At 35.1% G+C, this 25,185-nt stretch overlaps 1 protein-coding gene across 4 annotated transcripts in view; it reads right to left on the bottom strand.

Moving 5' to 3' along the window:
- Window positions 1-25,185, bottom strand: part of LOC127976597 (deleted in malignant brain tumors 1 protein) — a 201,338-nt gene that overhangs the window by 145,978 nt on the left and 30,175 nt on the right. The window contains exon 18 of one of the 4 annotated variants that reach the window (XM_052581137.1): window positions 25,158-25,183. The exons of the other annotated variants lie outside the window; for them this stretch is intronic. Coding sequence (XP_052437097.1) covers window positions 25,173-25,183 — 11 coding nt within the window. The 3' untranslated portion in view covers window positions 25,158-25,172. Of the gene's footprint in view, window positions 1-25,157; window positions 25,184-25,185 lie in introns of those variants that run through there. 4 annotated transcript variants of the gene reach the window in all.

Genomic DNA, 25,185 nt, shown 5'->3' with positions numbered 1-25,185 from the left:
ATGTGATTTTACTGTTTTTAAATAAAAAAATTAATTACAAAACAACAATTTAAAAATATTTACCTAACACTGAACATTTTTTTTATATTCTAGCATTATACTAACAAATCACAGTTTAACTTAAAATTGATAAGTTAGTAAAAAAATATTTTCAGGCCATTTTTGAGACTTGAATAAGGCATGTATGTATTTTTACTGTACAAATAAAGGCAGCCTTGCTGAGCAGACTTCTTTTATTGCATTAGAATGAATCACAGATCCCAATTTGAACACTATGTGTGGATTTTACAATAAATCATATAGCTGTTGTAGGGTAATAATTATTATCATTATTATTGTCTTTTATTGACAAATTACAATATCATATCTGAATGTCGATGGAGTGGTTACTTTTTCTTGGCTTTTATTTTATCAAAAACCCGTAGGAAGATCTTATTGCTTTTTTTTGTTGTTGACAACAGCATGGAGATTTATTTATGATTCTCATTACGAATTCGGGAAGATATTTGTCCAACATATCACATTGTCACATGCCTTTACTGGGCAACTGATGAGTAAGAAGTTCAGCGCAGATTTTCCTTTGGGAGGGACTTTGAACCCTGGCGCTGTGAGCTTGTGCAGTGCTGTCAGAATACTCATTCATTTATCTGTAAATATTATTTGGCAGAACACCGAAATATGTATTTTTGCTATTTTTCGTGGAATAATTTTGGTTGCCGAATATTCGGTGCATCCCTAGAAATAATGATACTGTGTGGTTGAAAAGACTGAATCTGATTTGTTCAATACAAATGAAAGCTAGTCTCTCTTGGTCAATGGCAGCCCGAATGCAAATTTAAATGTTCAAATCACACTGGTGTGATCATATGCTGCACAGATAAACCAAGTGATCACAACATTGATTGCAGACGTCAAAGGTTGAGGAATTAAATAGATGTAGGAATAGAATCATGTTGGTGTTTGAATTGTGTTCGCGATTTTTAACAATCTATTAAATTAAAATGCTTTTCATGTTGGTGGTGACTCCTCTCTTGCAATGTTTAGCTATCACAGATATTATACTTAGCTTTTTTGGCTTCTGATTGCAAATGTAGCCAAACTTTGTTAGGTCCGGTCGTCATAGATGAAAAAATTAATTAATAAATAATTAAATAAAGCGTATTAGAATTGTTGGGGCAAAATTAAATCAACTCTCATCAGCATAAGGGACAAACTCATTCTCAGTCTTATAATTAAAAACAAGGTTTATTTTTTGCAAAGAAGGTCAGGCAGTCATACAGAAACACAAATCGCTGCATAGTGTGACAAGGAAGGGAGGGCGAACATCTGCTTTATATCTCTTTTCCTCAGTCAAGGTTACAAAACTATTAACACCTGTACTTTACCAAAGTCAAAAACACACTACCATATTATTCTTATAAAGGTCATTTCCCCTGTATTTAAGGCCTTGTTGACCTACCAGGTCATTGGCAGACGCCTATGTGTCTCCCTGTTGTCTCCCCTCTTCGTCCAACATGACTCTGTGGATCTCCTGTCACCCATACATCTTACACCTAGGCCCCTAACTCATTTCTCACTGTGACTACACATCAGTTCTAAGAAAACACATGCATATATAATGTTTCATAAGCATATATGGTCATGCAAAATCAATGGAAATGAACTTTTCCACCACAGAATCGATAGGCAGAATCCAAATTTTAATTTAACATTGAAGAATCCGATTCCTGACCTTAAGTATTTGATTATGGAATCGGAATCGATTATTTGTTTCCCAACCCTTAGCTCATGGCACCTTTAATATGGAGAAGTAAATAAAAAATGTTTATCACACTCTTCTGAAAACAACAGATGTTTACTACATGGGATGCTCATACTTTCCAATGATATCACAATCCAGAGAGTTCAGGAGCAACAACGGGCACCATAGCAGCTTGCATTAACTCAGGACAATACTAAACAATAAACAGATACAAACTCAGGGCTTAAATGGGTCATATGAGTTGGGATTTTTGCATTGGATTCATGAAAGTCAAGTTCAAATAGCAATGTCCATATTTGGGCTCTGCAGTCTTTGAGATTGTGTCCATGAATTGCTAATCTTCTATGGTCATTTCTTTATTTTTTGATGGATGTATTGTCAAGACTTCCAGGTGGACTTTTGTAATGGTCTCCTTCTTGGCCTTCCCTAAAAGATGTTGTAACGGATATGCAGATCATCGATTCATGTGTTTAATTCAGATTTTCCAAATGAAACCCTTTTTGCACTGGGCCTGGCACCAGCCTGGCTGGACTTAAATTATTTACGATGCCCATGCGAGCTTCAAAGGAGACCTGAAAACCCCCCCAAATTCCTCCAACACACTGGAGACAAAGGAAACCTTTCGTAAAGTTCCTTACTTTTGTAAGTCCTTATTAATATGTATTTTAAATATGTTTATGGATTGCATAAAATGGTTAATTCTTGTTATGTGAAGAGTATAAGTTGCTAGCTTATACTTTAGGAAATGTCTCTCCTCACTTTAACTTTCTCAAATAGTCATGTGTATGTAACCCCCACTTTTGCAGGTCGTAAAACTTTACGACCACCCTGGACAACAGGAGAGGAGAGAAGCCAAATCACTGGTTTCTTTTCCCCAATGCATTCTATGGAATGTATTCATTACCTTTTTGTTTTTACGTTTTATAAATGTATTACGTATTCCCTTTTGGTACATTTAGATGTTTCCCATATAAATTGGGACTATTTGCAGTGTTATCATGTGTTAATCAAATCTTTAAATATGTGTAATTCTGCATTTGAAGGTAACTTCATGTTTTGATCACTTATATATATTATGTTTAGTATCTTTGTGATCGTCATGCTCTGACAGACCCATTTATCTAGAGCAAAGTAATGAAAAATGTATGTAATATCTGAATTACAAACTTGCTAGATTAATCCCTGGAATTTGGACAAGCCCTAGATCTCCAGGGGGTTGTCTCCACAGAGACAAAGGAACTTTTCCCTCCGCTTCAGATCGCGGACTTTCATTGGCTGTTTACGCGAAAAAGGGGCGTGAACCATTTCAAGCCATAAGAACGACCGAACAAGGTCCGCCCTCTCTCTTCTTCTCCTTCTCCGTTCTCGGACACGCTGCTCTCCTGTGCGACCAACGTTGCTTCCGCGCGCTCATAGCGCAAGCCCCCTCAGCACAGGGGCTGAGAGAAAAAGCCATTTTAATGGCTCCTTTGAAAGCTTTCGTTTTTGTTGTTTCTTTTCTTTTCTTTACTAAGTTTATTCAACTATTCGCCTCTCCACACAAGGAAGACGAATTCTGGAACATTGTTTGTTGAACCTTTCAAATACCGCGTGAGGACAGAACAAAGGACCACGTGCTCCACGCTCACGCCAAGATCCAGCGCAGCGTGCACGCGCGTCACATGGCCTCCGGCACATGCCCGCTGTTTTCAAAAGGACAAACGCGCAAAGCTCACAAGCTCGACGCCGATCTCACGCCACGCACATTGGACACTTTGCAAGTATCACTTTCTCTATGGAGATTTAAATGCTGCTTTAAATTGTTGCTGTGATCTGATCGTTGTTGGCTTCCAAAAGTTACTGACTATGATTTCCATACCTGAGCTCCTTATGTGATCTCATTCTATTTTCTCTCTCTCTCTCTCTCTCTCTCTCTCTCTCTCTTTTATTTGGATTCCGTTATGTCTTGTATAAAGCTTACTGTTTGTATTGTCGTACGCATATTTACTCTGTGTGATTTGTAGTTTGATGTATTACTAGTTGATGTTATTAAAAACCCATATACTGACGATTGGCTTGGACTCCACCCCACTTACATTACGAGTCACTGAGATGTCTGATCTTTAGCTACAAGCTTTAAATTTAGAAACTAAATTTATCATAAGGATAGGATAATGTTTTCATGGCCAGAGAATATTTTTCCTTGAATTATAATAAGTGATAACTTTATTGGAAATTGATAGTCAATTTGGTTTGCTGGTCAAACCACTGTTTGATTTGCAGTAATTTACAGTAAGGCATATCACAACAATTGATATGGAGAATGGAATATTGAAATATTAATGAGTAAATTACAGTGCCCTGTGATTATTTATTGGTATAGGCAATTGAGCTATTTTTCATAATCAATCAAATTTAATGTAACTGTCATCTGAGATATAAATTAATCATATTCCTGATTAATTATTCAAATTCCCTATATATCATTTGAGTTAATTACTCTGTAAGACTCAATGTTGTTACAATGTACACTTCTGATTTAGACACAGTTAAACAATAGGCATGTAATAACCTAGAACACTGTCTAAGACTTGATGGCTGCTCTGTCAATTCTTCGTCCTCAGTTAGGAACCTAGGTGTGCTATTTGATCACAATCTTTCCTTAGAAAGCCACGTTTGTAGCATCTGTAAAACTGCATTTTTCCATCTCAAAAATATATCTAAATTACGGCCTATGCTATCAATGTCAAATGCAGAAATGTTGACCCATACATTTATGACCTCAAGGTTAGATTATTGTAATGCTTTATTGGTTGGTTGTCACGCACGCTTAGTAAACAAACTACAGTTAGTCCAAAATGCAGCAGCAAGTGCTCTTACTAGAACCAGGAAGTATGACCATATTAGCCCGGTCCTGTCAACACTGCACTGGCTCTCTATCAAACATTGTATAGATCTTAAAATATTGCTTATTACTTATAAAGCCCTGAATGGTTTAGCACCTCAGTATTTGAATGAGCTCCTTTTACATTATAATCCTCTGCGTCCGCTAAGTCCTCAAAACTTGAGTTTGATAAAACCTAGAATATCAAAATCATCTGCGGGTGGCAGATCATTTTCCTATTTGGCGCCTAAACTCTGGAATAACCTACCTAACATTGTATGGGAAGAAGACACACTCTTGCAGTTTAAATCTAGATTAAAGACCCATCTCTTTACACATAACATACTAATATGCTTTTAATATCCAAATCCGTAAAAGGATTTTTAGGCTACATTAATTAGGTAAACCGGAACCGGGAACACTTCCCATAAAACTCTATGTACATCATTAGAAGAATGGCATCTACGCTAATATTTGTCTGTTTCTCTCTTATTCCGAGGTAAATGTAGTCATCAGAACCAGTCTGTATCCAGATCAGAGGGGCACTGCAGTCACCCGGATCCAGAACGTATCCAAACCAGATGGTGGATCAGCACCTAGAAAGGACCTTTACTGCCTTGAAAGACAGCGGAGACCAGGACAACTAAAGCCCCAGATACAGATCCCCTGTAAAGACCTTGTCTCAGAGGACCACCAGGACAAGACCACAGGAAACAGATGATTCTTCTGCACAATCTGACTTTGCTGCAGCATGCAATTGAACTGCTGGTATTTTGCAATGTATTTTGTTTAAAGCGCTATATAAATAAAGTTGACTTGACTTGAATAGGCAAGAGGAGATTTTTATTTTTAATAAAATTCCAGATCACGTTTGTTTGATCACTTAATTTTGTTGCAAATTTATTTTTAAACAAGACACAATTCAATTTAGGCTTTTCAGAGAGACTGAAAATATAAGATGATGTAGTAGCCCATATACAATACTACACTGAAATCCACAGTAATATAGTAAAAATGTTTTTACCATGTGTCACTATTGATTTGTCTGTTACAGATTGTTTGATATGTACTGAGTATTTATACGTTATTAACTGACCCATTTTGTTTTCAGAATACATCACATAAGTATCCATCAATTACTTTTATATACAAATCTGTTACACAATCATAGGAGTGGGTGTTTACTTCCAAGGAACACATCAGTGTTTCAAAAGGCTTAAAACAGGATAGAAGATAGCCTATTACTTCTGTTTTTTTTTATGTAAAAATCTTGCTGACATTATAAGTGGATCTCGGAAAACATAAAAAAAAAAAAAAAATGTATGCAGTGCATGAAGGGTTGAGTGTCATTTGAATTTTATCGTTTCTGATTCTGCATATCGATTCTGAATATTTTCGATACCCAGTTTTATCCTATGTCTCTTTTTATTCAAACCATTTAGTGGAGCTAAATACCATGAACAAAAATCAAAATACTACATAAAAACTGGACGCTTTATTAGTTGTTTGTGAGCAAAATAGAACTGCATGATTGTGAAAAAATTAATAATTTTTTGTTTCATTTTTTTCCCCAATGGAACTCTTATTTTATTCACTGCCATACACATCGTACGCACAGTTTGTTTATGAACTATTCACTTTTATTTTAGTACTTCTGTGATTTGAATGTTTGTAACAGATATAATTACCGATGCACCCAAATAAAAAAAAGTATTTGCTGAATCCGAACAAAATGAAACACTGGGCCAAAGGCTGAATACCGAACACATTTTTCACACACATTATACTTATAAAGGTCGGTTCCCCTGTATTTAAGGCCTACATGTTGATGACCTACCAGGTCATTGGCAGACGCCTATGTGTCTCCCTGTTGTCTCCCCTCTTCGTCCAACATGACTCTGTGGATCTCTTGTCACCCATACATCTTACACCTAGGTCCCAGCAGTTACACAGCAGTTCTAAGAAAACACATGCATATATAATGTTTCATAAGCAAATATGGTCATGCAAAATCAATGGAAATGAATTTTTCCACCACAGAATCGATAGGCAGAATCCAAATTTTAATTTGATATTAAAGAATCTGATTCCTGACCTGATTATTAGTTCACCCAATAATCAAAATTATGTAATTAATAACTCATCCTCATGGTTTACTGTCCATGTCCAGAAAGGTAAGAAAAACATCATCAAAGTAGTCCATGTGACATCAGAGGGTCAGTTAGAATTTTTTGAAGCATTGAAAATACATTTCGGTCCAAAAAATAACAAAAACTACGACTTTATTCAGCATTGTCTTCTCTTCTGTGTCTGTTGTTTAAAGAGTTTAAAACAAAGCAGTTTGTGATATCCGGTTCCCGAATGAATCATTCGATGTAACCGTATCTTTTTGAACCAGTTCACCAAATCTAACTTAAACGGTTCGCATCTCCAATAAGCATTTATCAACAAATGACTTAAGCTGTTAATTTTTTTAATGTGGCTGACACTCCCTCTGAGTTCAAACAAACCAATATCCCGGAGTAATTCATTTACTCAAACAGTACACTGACTGAACTGCTGTGAAGAGAGAACTGAAGATGAACACCGAGCCGAGCCAGATAATGAACAATAGACTGACTCGTTCACAAGTCAAGAACCGGTTGCATCGGTTTTCGGATCACCAGTAGTTCTTTCGGACAGTTCGATTCAATAAACCGGTTAAAGAACCCGGATAAAGAAAACTAACTGGTTAACTGGTTCTTTTGTGCTCGACATAATGGCGTAACTGGAGATGATTGCCCTTGATTTAAGCCTTTGGTTTACCTGGGCTCGTAAAATTAGCACAGAATCAGTTCAGAATCAATCACCAAAATAATCAGTTCGGTTCAGACGCTCTGTGTGTTAGTCTGCTTCACACTGAATCACACATGCACAGTATCATCAGCTCCTCGGTCCTCGAATTGGACGCGTCTGAAAGAAAAGTTTCTTGACTCGAGAACGAGTCATTACGAGCCACATTAAAAAATTTAACAGCTTAAGTCATTTGTGGATTAATGCGTACTGGAGATGCGAACCATTGAAAACGATTCAGTTTGATTTGGTGAACTGGTTCAAGAAGATCCAGTTACATTGAGTGATTCGTTTGCGAACCGGATATCACTACACTGCAGTGAACACGCTCACAACAGACCAGAAGAGAAGGCAATGCTGAATAAAGTTGTAGTTTTTGCTATTTTTGGACCAAAATGTATTTTCGATGCTTCAAAAAATTCTAACTGACCCTCTGATGTCACATGGACTACTTTGATGATGTTTTTCTTACCTTTCTGGACATGGACAGTATACCGTACACACAGTTTTAATGGAGGGACTGAGAGGACTAAATCTAAAATATCTTAAACTGTGTTCTGAAGATAAACGGAGGTCTCACTGGTTTGGAACGACATAAGGGTGAGTTATTAATTACATCATTTTGATTATTGGGTGAACTAACCCTTTAAGTATCTGATTCTGGAATCGGAATCGATTTTTCGATTCCCAACCCTTAGCTCATGGCACCTTTAATATGGAGAAGTAAATAATAATTTTGTATCACACTCTTCTGAAAAGCAACAGATGTTTACTACATGGGATGCTCATACTTTCCAATGATATCACAATCCAGAGAGTTCAGGAGCAACAAAGTGCACCATAACAGCTTGCATTAACTCAAGACAATACTATACAATAAATAGAAACAAACTCAGGGCTTAAATTGGTCAGATGATGCATTTTACATTTTTCCTTTCTCTTGTGTGTGTTATAAGCTTTTGGTGCATAAAGAAGATCTGTACAGTTGCAGAGACTAAGGTCTCAAATCCAGAGTTGGGTCACAAGTAAGCCTCAAGTTTTAACCTTCATGTTTCAAGCAAGTCCAAGTAAATTTTTGTGAGAATCAAGTCAAATCAAGTCACTGCTTTTGTCAAGCAATTCAAGTTAAGTCATAGCTTGGGTCAAGCAAGTCACTGTCAAGTCATAATACTGTTTAATGATTTCTTCAAACATGCATCTAATTTATGGGACATGAGCACATCATTAAAGGGTTACTCAACCCCAAAATGAAAATTTTGAAAATTTCAGTAATCACTTACCCGTTCCAAACCAGTAAAAGCTTTGTTCATCTTTGAAACACAATTTAATATTTTTTGAATGAAAACCGAGAGGCTTGTGTCTGTCCCATAGATTGGCAAGTAAAATACACTGTCAAGGTCCTCGCCAAATTGCCCTCCAGGTCTATGTTAATCATGGCCTCCCCATAATCCCCATCCACTTGATTGGCTCTATGACTCTCACTCCTCTCCACCTGTACTGTAGCTGGTGTCTGGTGAGCACACTGGCGCCATTGTCTTGTGGCTGCCGTCGCATCATCCAAGTGGATGCCACACACTGTTGGTGGTTGAGGAGAGACCAGCCACATGATGTAAAGTGCTTTGGTTGTACAACAATACACAATAAAGCATTATATAAATGCATCATTCATTCATTCATTCATTCATTCATTCATTCATTCAAGGTCCATAGGTCCAGAACACCATTTGTACACAAAGTAAACAAAAATAACAACTTTATTCAACAAGTCATCTCCTCTGTGTCTCTCCACATCACCGTAGCACCATTTTGGAGAATCTGAGCTGTATGCAGACACTGTATGCTCTTCTGTGTCAGCCGCGCTGCGCTGTTTACTTTTAAATCAAAGTGTAAATACACATAGAAAATATATCCTTGTGCCGCGGCTGACACAGAAGAGCATACGCAGTTTGAGTTCAGCTCATATTCTCCAAAATGGTGCTACGGTGATGTGGAGAGACAGGGAGGAGGTACATATTTTAATAAAGTCATTGTTGTTGTTTTATTTGCATAAAAAAAGTATTGTCGTCCCTTCATAACATTACGGTTGAACCACTGATGGCAGATGGACTATTCTGATTATGCTTATTTATTTGGCAGTCTATGGGACAGTCACAAGCCTCCCTGTTTTCATAGAAAATATATGAAATTGTGTTATGAAAATGAACAAAGCTTTTACAGGTTTGGAACGACATGGGGGTAAGTGATCAATGACAATTTTCATTTTGGGGCGGAGTATCCTTTTAAGTTAGATCCTTCTTTTTGGGATTGGTCTGCTAGAATACTTCCCTCTGTATGTACTTGAGTTTTGTGCGTGTTTATGTGCACTTTACTATGTTTTAATGTTACACCTTCTTATATAAAATAAAACAAAGCAAAGAACAAGTGTCTTATCATTTATTATATTTCATAGCATTATAAATCACTAGCTGCCTGTGTCAAACAATGTTGATCTGCAGTAGTACAAGTCTTTGTGCAGACAGAAAGAAAGCCGTCTTCTCTTGTTCTGCAGTTGTCTCCTTTTTGTAGTCTTTACTATCTATTTTGAAAGATGAAGCTCGCAATTAAGGAAAGGGGCAGTGCATTTCTGATGAGTGCTTGCGGTGTTTGGCCGATCACAATGCACTGGGTCAGTTGGCCAATCAGAGCAGATTACACTTGTCGGAAGGAGGGACTTTGTAGAAAATTACATGTTTGAGAGAGGGCGGGGAATAAAGGACCTACAATAATGTACAGTATTTGAAAAATAATGTGTTTTATGAACATTAAAGCATGTCAACATGATTACATGTTACACCAAATACAAAAAAATAATGATGTTTAAAAAAAGCATCATATGGCCTTTATAGTTTATGGATATTTATGTTGATGCAAAGTTTGTGATTATGAAGTGACTGTTAATTAAGTTATATTGTACACAAAGTTTCTCAAAATTCTTAATATTACATTACAAAAATAGGTACTATTTACCAAATATTAAATTAATGTATGAAACAAAAGAGAGAGTAAGTCTGTGGTATGACAAGAAAGTAGCACCAAGTTAAATTACCCAAATGAATGGTCTGAGACACTATGTGCTATATACGACAGCAATTATTTGAAAACTTTAAAATGCTGCATAACCAGCATTACTTTCTGTTTTGTGCTGGAGAAAGCAGGCTGAGATAAGGATTTAGTTTAATAAGCAGGTTTTCTTAATAAAGTAACAAAGAAAACAAACAATGAGGAGTAAAAAAAACACACAAAGAATCTACACAAAGTGTGGTATCCCCGAAGCAATCTAAAATAGTCCGAATATAAACACTTATTATAGGTGCACCCTAGTGATTCAGGACAAGCCAAAAACACAGTTTGGAAAATGGATTCATGGTGTACTCGCTTATTATATAAATTTTTCTACATTTTGAACACAAACAAAGTTACGGACCGCAGCTCTGATTGGTTGTTTTTTACCGGGAGCGATGGATTTTCTGCAAATGGCAATAGGACCACTGGGAGGAGCCAGAGGAGCTTGATTTTTTTCACAGATTATCTGTCTAATATTATACTGTCAGGACATAATGACAGGTTTAATAAATATGTAAAAAAATATTTTTTTTACAAAAGTTCCCTACAGCACCTTTAATGATAATTACTGAGTAATTTTGTTATTTATATAATTATTGTGATTCATTTTATTATTATTTATATTTACACTTAAGCAATTTTAGTTGAACAATTATTCATCAATTATAAATCATGTATTTTAAATAAATATTAATGTATACATATCATGTAATATAAATAAGTTGTAGTATCAATAGATTGCACTATTTAAAAAATAAAAAATCTGACCTTACATGTTCGAGTCTCTATCACTAGATGGACACTTCTGTGATATATTCTGAAAACAAAATGGGTCAGTTAATAATGTATAAATACTCAGTACATATTAAACAATCTGTAACAGACAAATCAATAGTGACACATGGTAAAAACAATTTTACTATATTACTGTGGATTTCAGTCTAGTATTGCATATAGCGTACATTGTATTGTGTCTTGTTTAAAAATAAATCTGCAATAAAATTAAGTGATCAAACAAACGTGATCTGGAATTTTGTCAAAAATAAAAATCTCTTACATATTGTTTAACTTTGTCTACACCAGATGTGTACATCTTTTTGGGAAGGCCAGGAAGGAGAACATTACGAAAGTCCACCCTGCTGGAAGTCTTGACAATACATCCATCAAAATAAGAAATAAATGACCATAGAAGATTAGCAATTCATGGACACAAACTCAAAGACTGCAGAACCCAAATATGGACATTGCTATTTGAACTTGACTTTCATGAATCCAATGAAAAAATCCCAAATGATAAGACTATTGCACTGCAATGAGCACAGCACTTTTTTTGTTCAAGAGAGACACATCATCCTTTGCTAAGTACAAGGAATTTATTAACAATATAATTTAAAAAGGGATACGCAGAAGTTGTATGACCAACTGGAAGTGGAAAACTGAAAGCTATGGTATATTATTTATATTACAATGCTGAAGTTTAAAATATTGTTGAGATCTTGCAAAAAGCAAGATTTGTTGTTTTGAAATTTATGCTTGAGGGATGAATTTGCTGGGAAGGTGATTATGGGAGAAAAAAAAACTGTTTAAGTTGCACACATCTTTTAGAGGAAAGCTTGGAGATCTGATGAGAAGCGGGATAAAATAAATGATTTGACTGAAGCTGTGGAAAATAAACTGTTGCTAAACATGTTGAAACTTTACAAACAGATTTGTATGAGCCAAAATTAGTTATCTTTAGGAATTTTCTGAATAGTATTGAAATATGGATTGGCGAAAATAAAATTTTAAAATACAAATAAGATTTTGGAAGGTGCTGTTGGCCCTATGACAGAATAGAGATCCTAAAAGATCCTCCATTAAGTCATCTAGTGGGGTTTCTTTTAAAAGCAAAACTAGTGTTTCTGCTGCTTTTCTGAAAGCTCAAACAGAACAAGAAGCGATAAAAGCATGTATCATTGGATCAAAAGCTTATTTTACACATGGAGGAGGTTCAATTAAAAGTAACAAAAACTCATCAACTTCTATAATAAACTTCTCTGGCTACTTTATAAAATGCAGTTCTTGCAAATGTTTTGAAAAAACAAAATTAAAAAGGCTAACTGCTTTGTTGGTTAAGCAACAATAATTATCCTTCAACAATTCATGGACACAATCTCAATGACTGCAGAACTTAAAGATGAACATTAATATTTAAAATTGCCTATTCATGAATCCAATGCAAAAATGCCAAACAGTAACAACATGAAGCGATGTTCTCGATCCTGAAAAAGTGAATCATGAAATTCAGTCATAAAAAGGGAATTTATTGGATAACACGAAATGTCACAGAATTTGCCAAATTTGGATGAATAAATCAAAAGCAGGTCAGTATTCAATTCAATTCAATTCAAGTTTATTTGTATAGAGCTTTTTACAAAATAAATCGTTACAAAGCAACTTTACAGAAAATTATGTTTCTACAATATTTAGTAGTAGCTAGTAGTTTGTGCACATTTGACAGGATTTTAGAAAAAAAAATAATAATAATAATACAAGACGTAGTCAGCTAGACGATGAACTATCAATATTATTAATTAAGTTATTATATGATTCAGTCACACATTTAGCAATAATTGTTAGTTCTGTTTGTTGATTCAAGGTAGCATCATCTGGGGTCCTCTGAGGGTCAGCATCATCTCTTCTCAGGTTTTCTGGATTCAGACTGGAGCTTGTTTAAATCCTAGTTACCACGGGATGTAAATCCCGTGGCGAAACATAGAAACAAAATACAGACATCATTAGCATAGCTGCTGATCCAACAAAGTAAAATTAGTTTAACCCAAGCTAATGAATAAAAATGCAACTTTGAACAGATGCAACTACACTCACAATTAAAAAGATACATTATTCGAATGCTTGGCGAAAGAGATGTGTTTTTAATCTAGATTTAAACAGAGAGAGTGTGTCTGAACCCCGAACATTATCAGGAAGGCTATTCCAGAGTTTGGGAGCCAAATGTGAGAAAGCTCTACCTCCTTTAGTGGACTTTGCTATCCTAGGAACGACCAAAAGTCCAGCATTTTGTGACCTTAGGGTGCGTGATGGGTTGTAACGTGGTAGAAGGCTAGTTAGGTACGCTGGAGCTAAACCATTTAGGGCCTTATAGGTAAGTAATGATAATTTGTAACTGATACGGAACTTAATAGGTAGCCAGTGCAGAGACTGTAAAATTGGGGTAATATGATCATATTTTCTTGACCTCATAAGGACTCTAGCTGCTGCATTTTGGACTACCTGTAGCTTGTTTATTGAAGAAGCAGGACAACCACCTAGAAGTGCGTTACAATAGTCCAGTCTAGAGGTCATGAATGCATGAACTAGCTTGTCTGCATCAGAAACAGATAACATGTTTCGTAGCTTGGCAATGTTTCTAAGATGGAAGAATGCAGTTTTTGTAACATTGGAAATATGATTTTCAAAAGACAAATTGCTGTCTAATATAACACCCAGATTTCTGACTGTAGAGGAAGTAACAGTACATCCGTCTAGTTGCAGATTGTAATCTACAAGATTCTGTGTAGTGTTTTTTGGTCCAATAATTAGTATCTCTGTCTTATCCGAATTTAATTGGAGAAAATTGTGTGTCATCCAATCTTTTACATTTTTAACACACTCTGTTAGCTTAGATAATTGGGAAGTTTCATCTGGTCTCGTTGAGATATATAGCTGAGTATCATCAGCATAACAGTGGAAGCTAATTCCGTATTTTCTAATAATATTACCAAGGGGCAACATATATATTGAAAATAGAAGGGGACCTAGGACGGATCCTTGTGGCACTCCATATTTTACTGATGATAAATGAGATGACTCCCCATTTAAGTAAACAAAATGGTAGCGATCGGACAGGTAGGATCTAAACCATCTTAGAGCCTGCCCTTGAATACCTGTATAGTTTTGTAATCGATCTATGAGTATGTCATGATCTATGGTGTCGAACGCAGCACTAAGATCAAGTAAGACTAGAAATGAGATGCAGCCTTGGTCTGACGCAAGGAGCAGGTCATTTGTAATTTTAACAAGTGCAGTTTCTGTGCTATGGTGGGGCCTAAAACCTGACTGAAATTCTTCATACATATCATTTTTATGCAGGAAGGTGCTCAATTGAGCAGACACAACTTTCTCTAAAATTTTAGACATAAATGGAAGATTTGAGATAGGCCTATAATTTGCCAGTACACTAGGATCTAGTTTTGGTTTCTTAATAAGAGGCTTGATAACCGCCAGCTTGAATGGTTTTGGGACGTGTCCTAAAGTTAACGACGAGTTTATGATATTGAGAAGCGTTTCTTCTGCTACAGGTAACAGCTCTTTCAGTAATTTTGAGGGTACAGGATCTAATAAACATGTTGTTGGTTTAGATACAGTGATAAGTTTATTTAGCTCTTCCTGTCCTATGGTTGTAAAGCACTGCAGTTTATCTTTGGGTGCGATGGATGAAACTGAAGTGTTAGACGCTGTAGAATCTACATTCGCTATTGTATTTCTAATGTTATCTATTTTATCAGTGAAGAAATTCATAAAGTCATTACTATTTAACGTTGGTGGAATATTTGAATCAGGTGGCATCTGGTAATTTGTTAACTTAGCCACTGTGCTAAATAAAAACCTAGGATTGTTTTGGTTATTTTCAATGAGTTTGTAATATCATCACTTTGAGGCACAATATCTATAGCAGTAAGATCGATTCCATGCGATATAATTAAATCTAGTGTATGATTAAAACGATGAGTGGGCCCGGTGACATTTTGCTTGACTCCAAAGGAGTTTATTAGGTCAGTAAACGCAAGTCCTAATGTATCATTTGCATTATCAACGTGAATATTAAAATCTCCCATGATTAGCGCCTTATCAACTGTAACTAGAAGGTCTGAGAGGAAATCTGCAAATTCTTTCAGGAATTCTGTATACGGCCCTGGTGGTCTATACACAGTAGCCAGAGCAAGAGATACATTACACTTAGATCTAAACATGATATGAACTAGTGTCTGTGAATATCAAACTACAAAAATACTATTTCAATATGAATCCTGCGTACCTCTGTATGAATGATGAAGACGAATGCATGAACATGAACAATCTCTAGAACTCATCACATCATCCCATATACAAACAGAAACTTAAAGATCTTCAAGTAAAAAAACTTTTAATAAATTACATTTAATTATTGTATTCAATTAATTAGACAAGCTTTTTGATTAATACAATTTAATAAAACCATTAAAACTGGAATTTTCTTTTTTAGAAATAATTCATAAAAAGCAACATTTAATTAATTAACATTAATTAAATAAAATGGGATTTCTATAGGCTCCGGATATGGCACAGAAACAAACGGAGCACTTATTAAAAAAGTAAAAAAAAAAAGACATCATCATTATTTGCTGAGTGTAAGAAATTTATGTACAGTGTAATTGCAAATGGCTATGCAGAAGTTACGCTCTGGAAATAGAGAACTGAAAGCTGTGGTATACAAATTAGCCAAAAAAAAAAAAAAAAAAAACGGCATGTGTTATTCGACAGTACATCAACATTTGGTCCAACTTCCTTTAATTAAGACCTTTTGCAAGGTCAAGGTTTGGCCAAAGAAGATTTTTTCTGTTTACACAGAGAATGTAATTAACACCATCAAGCAGAATTTATATGTTGATGATTGTTTAAAATCTGTAAACACAGCAGTCCAAGCTCAATCTCTGTAATAGGTATATACAATTACCCTTTCTTTCTCAACAAAATCCCCTCAGGAAAACAAAGCCAAGGGAGTGAAAATGCTGGACCTTAACAAAGATCAACTTCCCATGGAAAGGGCTCTGAGTGTTCAGTGTTTTAGGTAGTGAAAGATGTGTTCACTTCATCAATCAATCAGCAATCAAACAATACATAGCATTTGAAAGTGAAAGTCGTGACATTAGCCAAGTATGGTAACTCATACTCAGAATTGGTGCACTGCATTTAACCCATCCAAGTGCACACACACAGCAGTGAGAAGTGAACACACACCCAGAGCAGTGGGCAGCAATAGATCCAAACCCGGGGAGCAACTGGGGGTTCAGCGCCTTGCTCAAGGGCACTTCAGCCATGGGTATTGAGGGTGGAAGAGAGCGCTGTTCATTCACTCCCTCCCACCTACAACTACTTTCAGCACAGAGATTCGAACCAGCAACCCTCTGGTAACTAGTCCAGCTATCTAACCATTAGGCCACAACTGCCCCATATAATTGTATCAATTATATGTTAAATCTATGATCCTTTGAGTGTTCTGTCACCCATCAGTCTTTTTGCCTAGCTAATTGCAGAACCTGTGCAAGATCAAAATTCAATGGGATGAGAAAGTCCCTTTGAATAATACTCCAAGAAGGCAAAGATAGCTTGATGAGTTGATTCCTTCAATGTAAATAATAAAATAATAATAATAATAATAATAATAATAAAAAAACAGTTTAGCAAATTACAATAACGTTATTTAATGAGTTTCAAATAATTATTCACAAACAAAAATATTCTTTTTGGTGATAATAGTTTAAGGTAAAAAAAAAGGTCAGTAAAAAAAAAAAAAATATATATATATATATATATATATATATATATATAAAAAAAAAAAAAATATATAATACCCAAGAGAAGACCGATATTTGTTGTCACAAGACTGTGGTTGAAAATTGTGTACTGAAATTATATTCCAATGTTTTTGCTTTAGGATCTGGTACAATGTTTAGACAACATTTTTTCAAGATTGCGAGTTCAAACATTCACTGGTTTCATGATCATCATGTTTTCCTGGTTGCTTCATAATTATCTGCTGGTAATCTATAGTTTTATTTTCCTCAAGGCATCAAGTCATATATGTGTAAAACACTGTTAGATCAACTACTGTGATGTAATTTGCATGATCTGTACATCATGAGACTGCTGAACACAGTGTTGTTAGGTTGCAGCTTGTGTCGGCCTCTTTCTTAATAAGACTTGTGATATCAAGCACATCAAGCTTGTGATTTTGTTATTCATCCATTTATTTTATTTTGCTCTGATTTTCACTATATATCTCAGTCTCATTATAAAATTAAGTAAGTATTCTGTCACTTGTCAGATGTGATGCACAGGAATTGTGTCGTTAGTTTCTACTTGCAGGTAGCTTTTGAAAGGTTTCTTCACCACATCAAGACATCCTGTTATGCAGAACACTTCTTGATATTCAAACTGTACATAATATATGTGTGACTACAATACAATTATGAGATATCATTCCTTTAATTAATAAATCCCTCAATGACGAAAATTGGACACATCTATTTGATTACACGTTTTAATTAGTTGAGTTAGTTAGTTTAATTGAGTTGACAAAACCAAACCTCTCCAATCTGGCTTTGATGGTATAATGATGCTGTTCATCAACTTTCTTTGTCAGCTCAGGCTTTGATCCTGAGTTTGTGGAGCACGTGCACTTCACTGGCGAACAGCCAATCACGAGCCTTGCAACACAAAGCAAGTTTGATTTACTTTTCACGAGAGACCCAGCGAGATTCAAAACTAAAGGTTAAAGGTCTTGCTAAAGGTTAAGAGATTGAAGAATATGACAAATTTAAACGTCATATGAAAAATGAAGGAGGACAAATAAAATAACTAGGGCTGGGACGCGATTAAAAAAATTAATCTAATTAATTTGAGGCTTTGTAATTAATTAATCGAAATTAATCGCATTTTAATCGCATATAAATATTTGACCTGAGAACAGTGAGAAGTAATTATTTTTCACATGGATTTATAGTATACCATACATAAGCTTAAGCAACAAAATATTGTTTATTTTTGTTCAACCAAGTCTAGCAGACCAGTGCAATTTTTGCCATGAAGTGTAGCAATAGCATATTTAGAAACAATTTAGAAATAGTACATTTCAGAAATTCAGGAAGCTTATAGGTGCTGGAACCTTCTGTAAAGTGTTTTTTTTTTTTTTTTTTTTTTTAAGTAAAACACAATACTGTCAATTTCATTCAGAACATTGGAAACACTGACTATTAGAAAACATCTCTCTGTTGCTTCAGAGGCCATAACATACTAAGTCCAACTCTAAATAACCTTGGCCAAAACGATAAAGAGTTCAACATAAACTGTTGCACCAACAAAATAATACATAGTTCAACATAAAGTGTAAAGTCCACGCTAGCTGCTATATGTTTTGCGTTGAGGTGATACTTGAGGCTCGATGTGCTGCTGCGATGATATGCGAACGCTAGTTGGTGCTCCAGTATAATCGGTCCGCCGAAACTCATCCAGTGAGAAACGTTCCGCGGTGCAAAAATAAGTTATTAAAAATGCAGGATTTTTTTTCTGTAACTAATTAATCTTAGTTAACGCGTTATTTTTTGTGTAATTAATTAATCTCAATTAACGTGTTAAAGTCCCGGCCCTAAAAATAACTAATCTTGCTCCATCAGTGCAGTCACAAGTGGAACTTGTTAACTTAGTTTATACATTTGAAAATATATATACAAATCTGTTACACAATCATAGGAGTGGGTGTTTACTTCCAAGCAACACATCAGTGTTTCAAACAAAGGCTCAAAACAGGATAGAAGAAGCCTATTACTTCTGTTTTTTTATGTAAAAATCTTGCTGACATTATAAGTGGATCTCGGAAAAGATTTATATATATTTTTAGCAGCGCATGAAGGGTTGAGTGTTGTTTGAATTTTATAGATTTTGATTCTCCATATCGATTTCGATATGCAGAAAATATAATTTGTATTTTTGATTCCCATTTTTATCCTATGTCTCTTTATTCGCAAACCATTTAGTGGAGCTGAATACCATGAACAAAAATCAACATACTACATAAAAACTGGACGCTTAATTAGTTGTTTGTGTGCAAAATAGAACTGCATGATTGTGAAAAAATTTTGTCTTTTTTTTTCACTAGTGGAAGTTGTGGTACTCCCATGATTCTGAAGAAAAAACATTAGACTCAACTAAATCACATTTAATTTATGAATGAATGATTCAATGAATGATTCAATGACTTAAATGTTGTTAGTACTGGATGAAATTAACATAGGTTACTTGAACGAATCTCTTGTAAGATTCAAAGACAAATACATTTTAACAGCTCCTTTTCTCCACCTGGCATTACAATGTAATCAACAAATCTTCAGCTGAATTGTCAAATTACTTTCGAAAGGTGATTTACTCTATTTTAATCGCTACCATACACTCTAAAAGAAGCTGGGTTGTTTTTTCAACCCAAATGCTAGGTTGAGATCGTTGGGTAGGACCTTGGGTTGTTTTAACCCAAGTTTGGGTGGAAAATTGTTCTTGAACATAACCCAGTGGCGCTGGGTTGGGAACGCAGACGTGAAGGAGAGCATTCAGTTAACTGAATGTACGTTAGTTTCCTAAAGGAAACAGCATTGTGTAATAAAAACTAGCCTAATTATTTTGAGGCTGATGAAGTGGTAATAGTTAAAAGTTATCTTTTGCATGTAATATTATTTAGAGACGGATGTGAGTTATTTTTTAGAAAATAAAGTTTCTGTTGTTTCTTGCCTCCAGGGAAGTTGTGGCATAGTGGTTAGAGAGTTTGACTTTTAACCCTAAGGTTGTGGGATCAAGTCTCAGGCCAGCAATACAATGACTTAAATGCCCTTGAACAAGGCATTAAACTTCCAACTGCTCTCTGGGTATGGGTCACCATTCTTGGCTGAATGTCATGTTACATTTTTATGCAACAACAGTATGACTACATGTTTATATTATATTCAAACCATTGATATCCCTTTTTTCTTTACAGAACTCAAACTAACTTTGAAGAAGTCTGCTTGTTTGATGAGGAGGTGATTTTCTCAGCTTCTTTGGAAGAGACGGAAAGACTGTTTAAAGCAAGTGAGCCTCATAATTTAATGTTATCAGTTTCTTTTTTTATTATTACTAAGAGTAAAATAATGTTTTTTTTTTTTTTTTTTTTTGTAGATGTTGAAAACCAGGAACATAGGAGAGCATCGTTCTTTTGAGATTAAGTTTCTGTTGTCTCTTGCCTGTTTACTTCACATTTTTATGCAACAACTGTGTGATTAAATGCTCATATTTCATGAAAACCATTGATGTCTGTGTTTTTCATTGCAGAACTCAAACCAGCTTTGGAGTTCATTCTTGGAATAGTTCACACAAAAAATAATTTACTCCTCATGTCATTCCAAACCTATAAGTCTGTCTTTACAACACAAATGAATATATTTTTAATTTTTTCATCATTTTAGAGTCTAGATAACTGGTATTTTCAAGCCTCATAAATACAAAGTTATTTTAGAAGTTATTAATTCCAATATTTATATATTAATAAATCTTAAATGATATGAAGCGAACGTGTGTTCAAAGAAAATATTGGTCTGCCCTACTATAAGAGACAAAATATAAGAGAATATAAATAGATTTATTTGTGTTCCAAAAATGAGCAGAGTTTGTATGGGTCTGAAATAATGGGGGAAGAGGACATTTTGACCATTACAATTTTTTTGGTGAACAAACCCTTTGAAGAGCAGTCCTCCACGTACATGAAAATTTGTGAGATATGTGAATGCCATGTCTGTTTTAATGTTTCAGTAAAGAAGTAGTTTTCTGAAAGCAATATATTTATTCAAACAATATTACATCCCCTCACACGCTGCCATTATTCTAGAGCACTGTGGTAGCCAGAGACATTAAACAACCACACAAAGTGTTGAAATTATAAAACACATTATATATACCTAGCCTTAAGGATGTCTGAGTTTAATTACGTTTTATTTTTTCAAAAGTGTTTCTGCTTTTAGGCCACTGATGAAGAACAGGCGGTGATTCGGATGAATGCTGGTCAAAGAAGAGAATGTCCTTTCCCCTAAACTGATGCAACAGTGGTTTTAAAGGAGGACACTGCCCTGGATGATTTTCACACACACATGCATCTGTTAATCAGAATCAGAATGAGGTTTATTGCCAGGTATTTTCACACATACGAGGAATTTGTTTTCGTGACAGAAGCTCCACAATTCAACATAATGACAGTGACAGAAAACAAAAAAACACAAAATGGAATTAAAAAAAAAGAAAAGAAAAGAAAATACAAATAGGTAGGTGAGGAACGAAAATATACAAATTGACAATGTATGGCAGGTATATTACAATGAGCATTATGAATATACAGGTATATTATATGCAAAAAAATGTAAGTGTACGCTAAGTATGTGTGTTAGATAATGTTATAATATCAGATTTAATGTTGTGGTTTATTTGTGTACACTCTAAAAAACTGCTGGGTTGAAAACAACCCAGTTTGGGTTATTTTGGCAACCCAGCTTTGGGTCAAAATGGGAATGAACCCAACAATGGGTTATTTTAACCCAACTAGCTGGGTTATGTTTAACCCAGCATGCTGGGTTGCTTTTTTATGGTTTAAAATTACTACATTGCTAGGCTAACATGAACCCAAATTGAGCTAGACATTAAACCTACAAACCTTGTTCATTTTAAAATCACTTTTACACAAATAAGTAATATCAAAAGGTAAATATTTATTAAAGACAAAAGTCAAAAAGTAACATGCATGTAAGAAGAAATGCAGAAAAGTATAGCATTAACAGCTACAGAGTTTAAAAATAAAGCATTGGACAATTGTTGAATATAACTTTTAAGATCAAATGAGACTTTTTTGGTCAATTTTATATAGTGTATAAAAATATACAAAAACAATGATACAATAATTGTACAATTAGTTAAGTTCTTTATAAACTATTCTGGCATGACAGTACACAAATAAACCACTACATTAACACTGATATTATAACATTTAACAGACGCATGTATGTGTGAAAGAATGTGAGCATGTGTGTGGCTGCACAGTCATGTGTGAACAGGGAGTACAGGAGTGGGCTGAGGATATAGCCCTGAGGAGCACCAATGTTAAGAATCAGCGGGGATGAAGTATTGTTGCCCATTCTTACCATCTGACTTCTGCCTGTCAGGAAGTCCAGAATGCAGCTGCACAGAGATCTGTTTAGTCACAGAGTCTGGAGCTTTGCAACAAGTGTGGCAGGCACTATGGTGTTAAATGCTGATCTGTAGTCCACAAACAGCATTCACATGGGTGTTCTTACTTTCCAGGTGGGAGAGAGCAGTGGGGTGAAAGCAATAGCATCATCTGTAAAACAGTTGCTACGATATGTAAATTGTAGCGGATCCAGTGATGCAGGCAACACAGAGCAGATGTATTCTCTAACAAGTCTCTCAAAACAGGGAGCATTCCAAGGCAGGAATTCTGCTTTACTTCCTGTCCCCGGAGTTACCTTATCTTGATCGAATTTTAAAGGCAGCATAGATGTATCCTTTGCTGCCTTTGATATCCCACAATCCTGTGCATTCCATTCTGTGATGGTTGAGCTAAAAAAAAAAAAAAAAAGGCGTTTGGTCAATGTTTTGAACTTTTGATGTTAGTCAAAACGAAGCGAATGAAACGAAGTCAAAGCGAGAAATCAGTATTATTGTAATTACATATCTATTTAGTTATCACAAAAACGTTTTTTTTGGTAGATCATTAACCCGTTATGCTGCCTCAGAGGTCTGTCTGAAATTAGATGAGTTTCTAATCCCTGTGTGCTACGTGTTCCCATGGATTTGTAAATAAAGTCTGATTGTTCTGGATTCTCCCACGTCTCCTTGCTCCTTCCGTCTTCTCGCAGTTGGTGCATCGTGACCAGGCATCAAGGAAGTCGACCGGAAGTTGAAGTCGGCTGGGTGCCGCCATATTGTAGCAGAACTTCACTTGCGTTTGCATTCCCATTGACTCCCATTCATTTTGGCGTCACTTTGACAGCGAATAACTTTACATCTGAGGCGTTTAAAGACTCCGTTTGTCCATTATTTATTTCTAAAGATACACGACAATGTATAAAGGGCTCCATTACCTTCTATGTTACATTATGGCCCCGTATAAACTGTTTTTGTGAAAATAGGCTAACGATAGCGTCATAACCACTTGACTCTCTGTCGCATTACCGTATAGACAGGAGGAGAAGCTTGCAGTCAATTAACTTAATATAGCGTACTAGCGTCACATTTTAAAATACTATACAAAATAATTAATAAGAATACTTACTCCTGCTCACTCACACCAAAGAACTCCCCGCTCAAGCTCGCCGTCTCTGCAAGACTAATGATGGCAGTTTGCACGCACAGTCACTAGAAGATTTAAATCTGTCAGACAGGTTGCTGACGTCGTCAAGCTTCGTTTGAGTCTGCGCGTCAGAAACGGAATTGCTAAAAACGCTAAAACTGGGCTTCATTTGTCTCAATTGAGTTCCAATGGGGTCGCTGTGTCCATTTCTTTTACTGTCTATGATCGTGACAGTTACAATAGGAAATGTTTACGCCCCCTATCAAGACGACCATTAATTTTTTCATAATTTTTATTTTAAACTTTAAAAAGAGATCAAATCTGGGGTGTGACACAAGAGACATGGAAGTAGCACCAGTTTAAGTTACCTGAAAAATATAATTTCGTCATTAAAATGATCTGCACTGCATATCACTCCACTATCACAAACTTTGTGTCAACAGATATAAAATACATACTGCATTCAGCTGTGTCATTTCACAGTTATGTAGTTTCAGGCTCCAGGATGTTGATCTGTCATCATAAGGATACAGTGCTCTAACTGTCATTCTCTGTATACTTTGAATTGTTAAAATTTCAAAGTAAGAATTATTATTTTATTTATTTTGAAGGGCAGCAAATTCTCAAATTCTTGAAAGACACCCGTGTCAGGGCCATGGCCATAGATACAGCATGTGGAATACAAGAAAAACTAAGCAAAGAAGTGCAGTGAAAAATAAAAAAAATGCTAAATGTAAAAGCATTTAACAGCATACATACAAAAACAGTCAAATTTAATTAAAATATATTTTACATTTACCATTTTTTTAAATACCCTCAAAGCGATATGTTGTTAGAGTGTCACTGCACTTGTTTGCTTTGTTTTTCTTGTATTCCACATGCTGTATCTATGGCATCAAATGACTTTTTTTTTTCAAACAATGATTAACAATTGAAATGGTTTAGATAAAATGAGAAAGAAATAATGAAAGTTTATTCCATAACACTTTTCAAGAATTTTATCCTTTAAAAAGTCTTTCTTCTTCATTATGATATAAAGTAGTTGCATAATCCTGACATTTTTGTCTATATGTCCTCCAAAAATTAAATACAGAAAATAATAACATCAACTTTTTAAAACACTTAAATTTAACAGGGTTTGAACAAGTTTTGAACAAGAAATGTATTTATTCATTGTATTTATTTTTTTATTTTCTACCTTTTTTATATTGATTTCATTTCAGAGAGATCATGAAAAAACACTGAATGGTATACATGTGAATATAAAACATTGAAAAAAAGCAGTGACTAGAACAGCTTTTTAGATATGCTTTATTGAATTGCAAAAATATAATTTGTATTAAGTTTAATTTGCTGGGTAATTATGATTGATCAATAGTAATGAATAAGGTTATGATTGAGATGATCACTTCATTCCTTTGACGTTTCAGACTCCTTCACACAATTCCT

Source organism: Carassius gibelio, chromosome B17 (assembly GCF_023724105.1).
Source record: "Carassius gibelio isolate Cgi1373 ecotype wild population from Czech Republic chromosome B17, carGib1.2-hapl.c, whole genome shotgun sequence".
NCBI classification, from domain to species: Eukaryota; Metazoa; Chordata; class Actinopteri; order Cypriniformes; family Cyprinidae; genus Carassius; species Carassius gibelio.
This window is presented reverse-complemented; position numbering and strand designations above follow the sequence as displayed.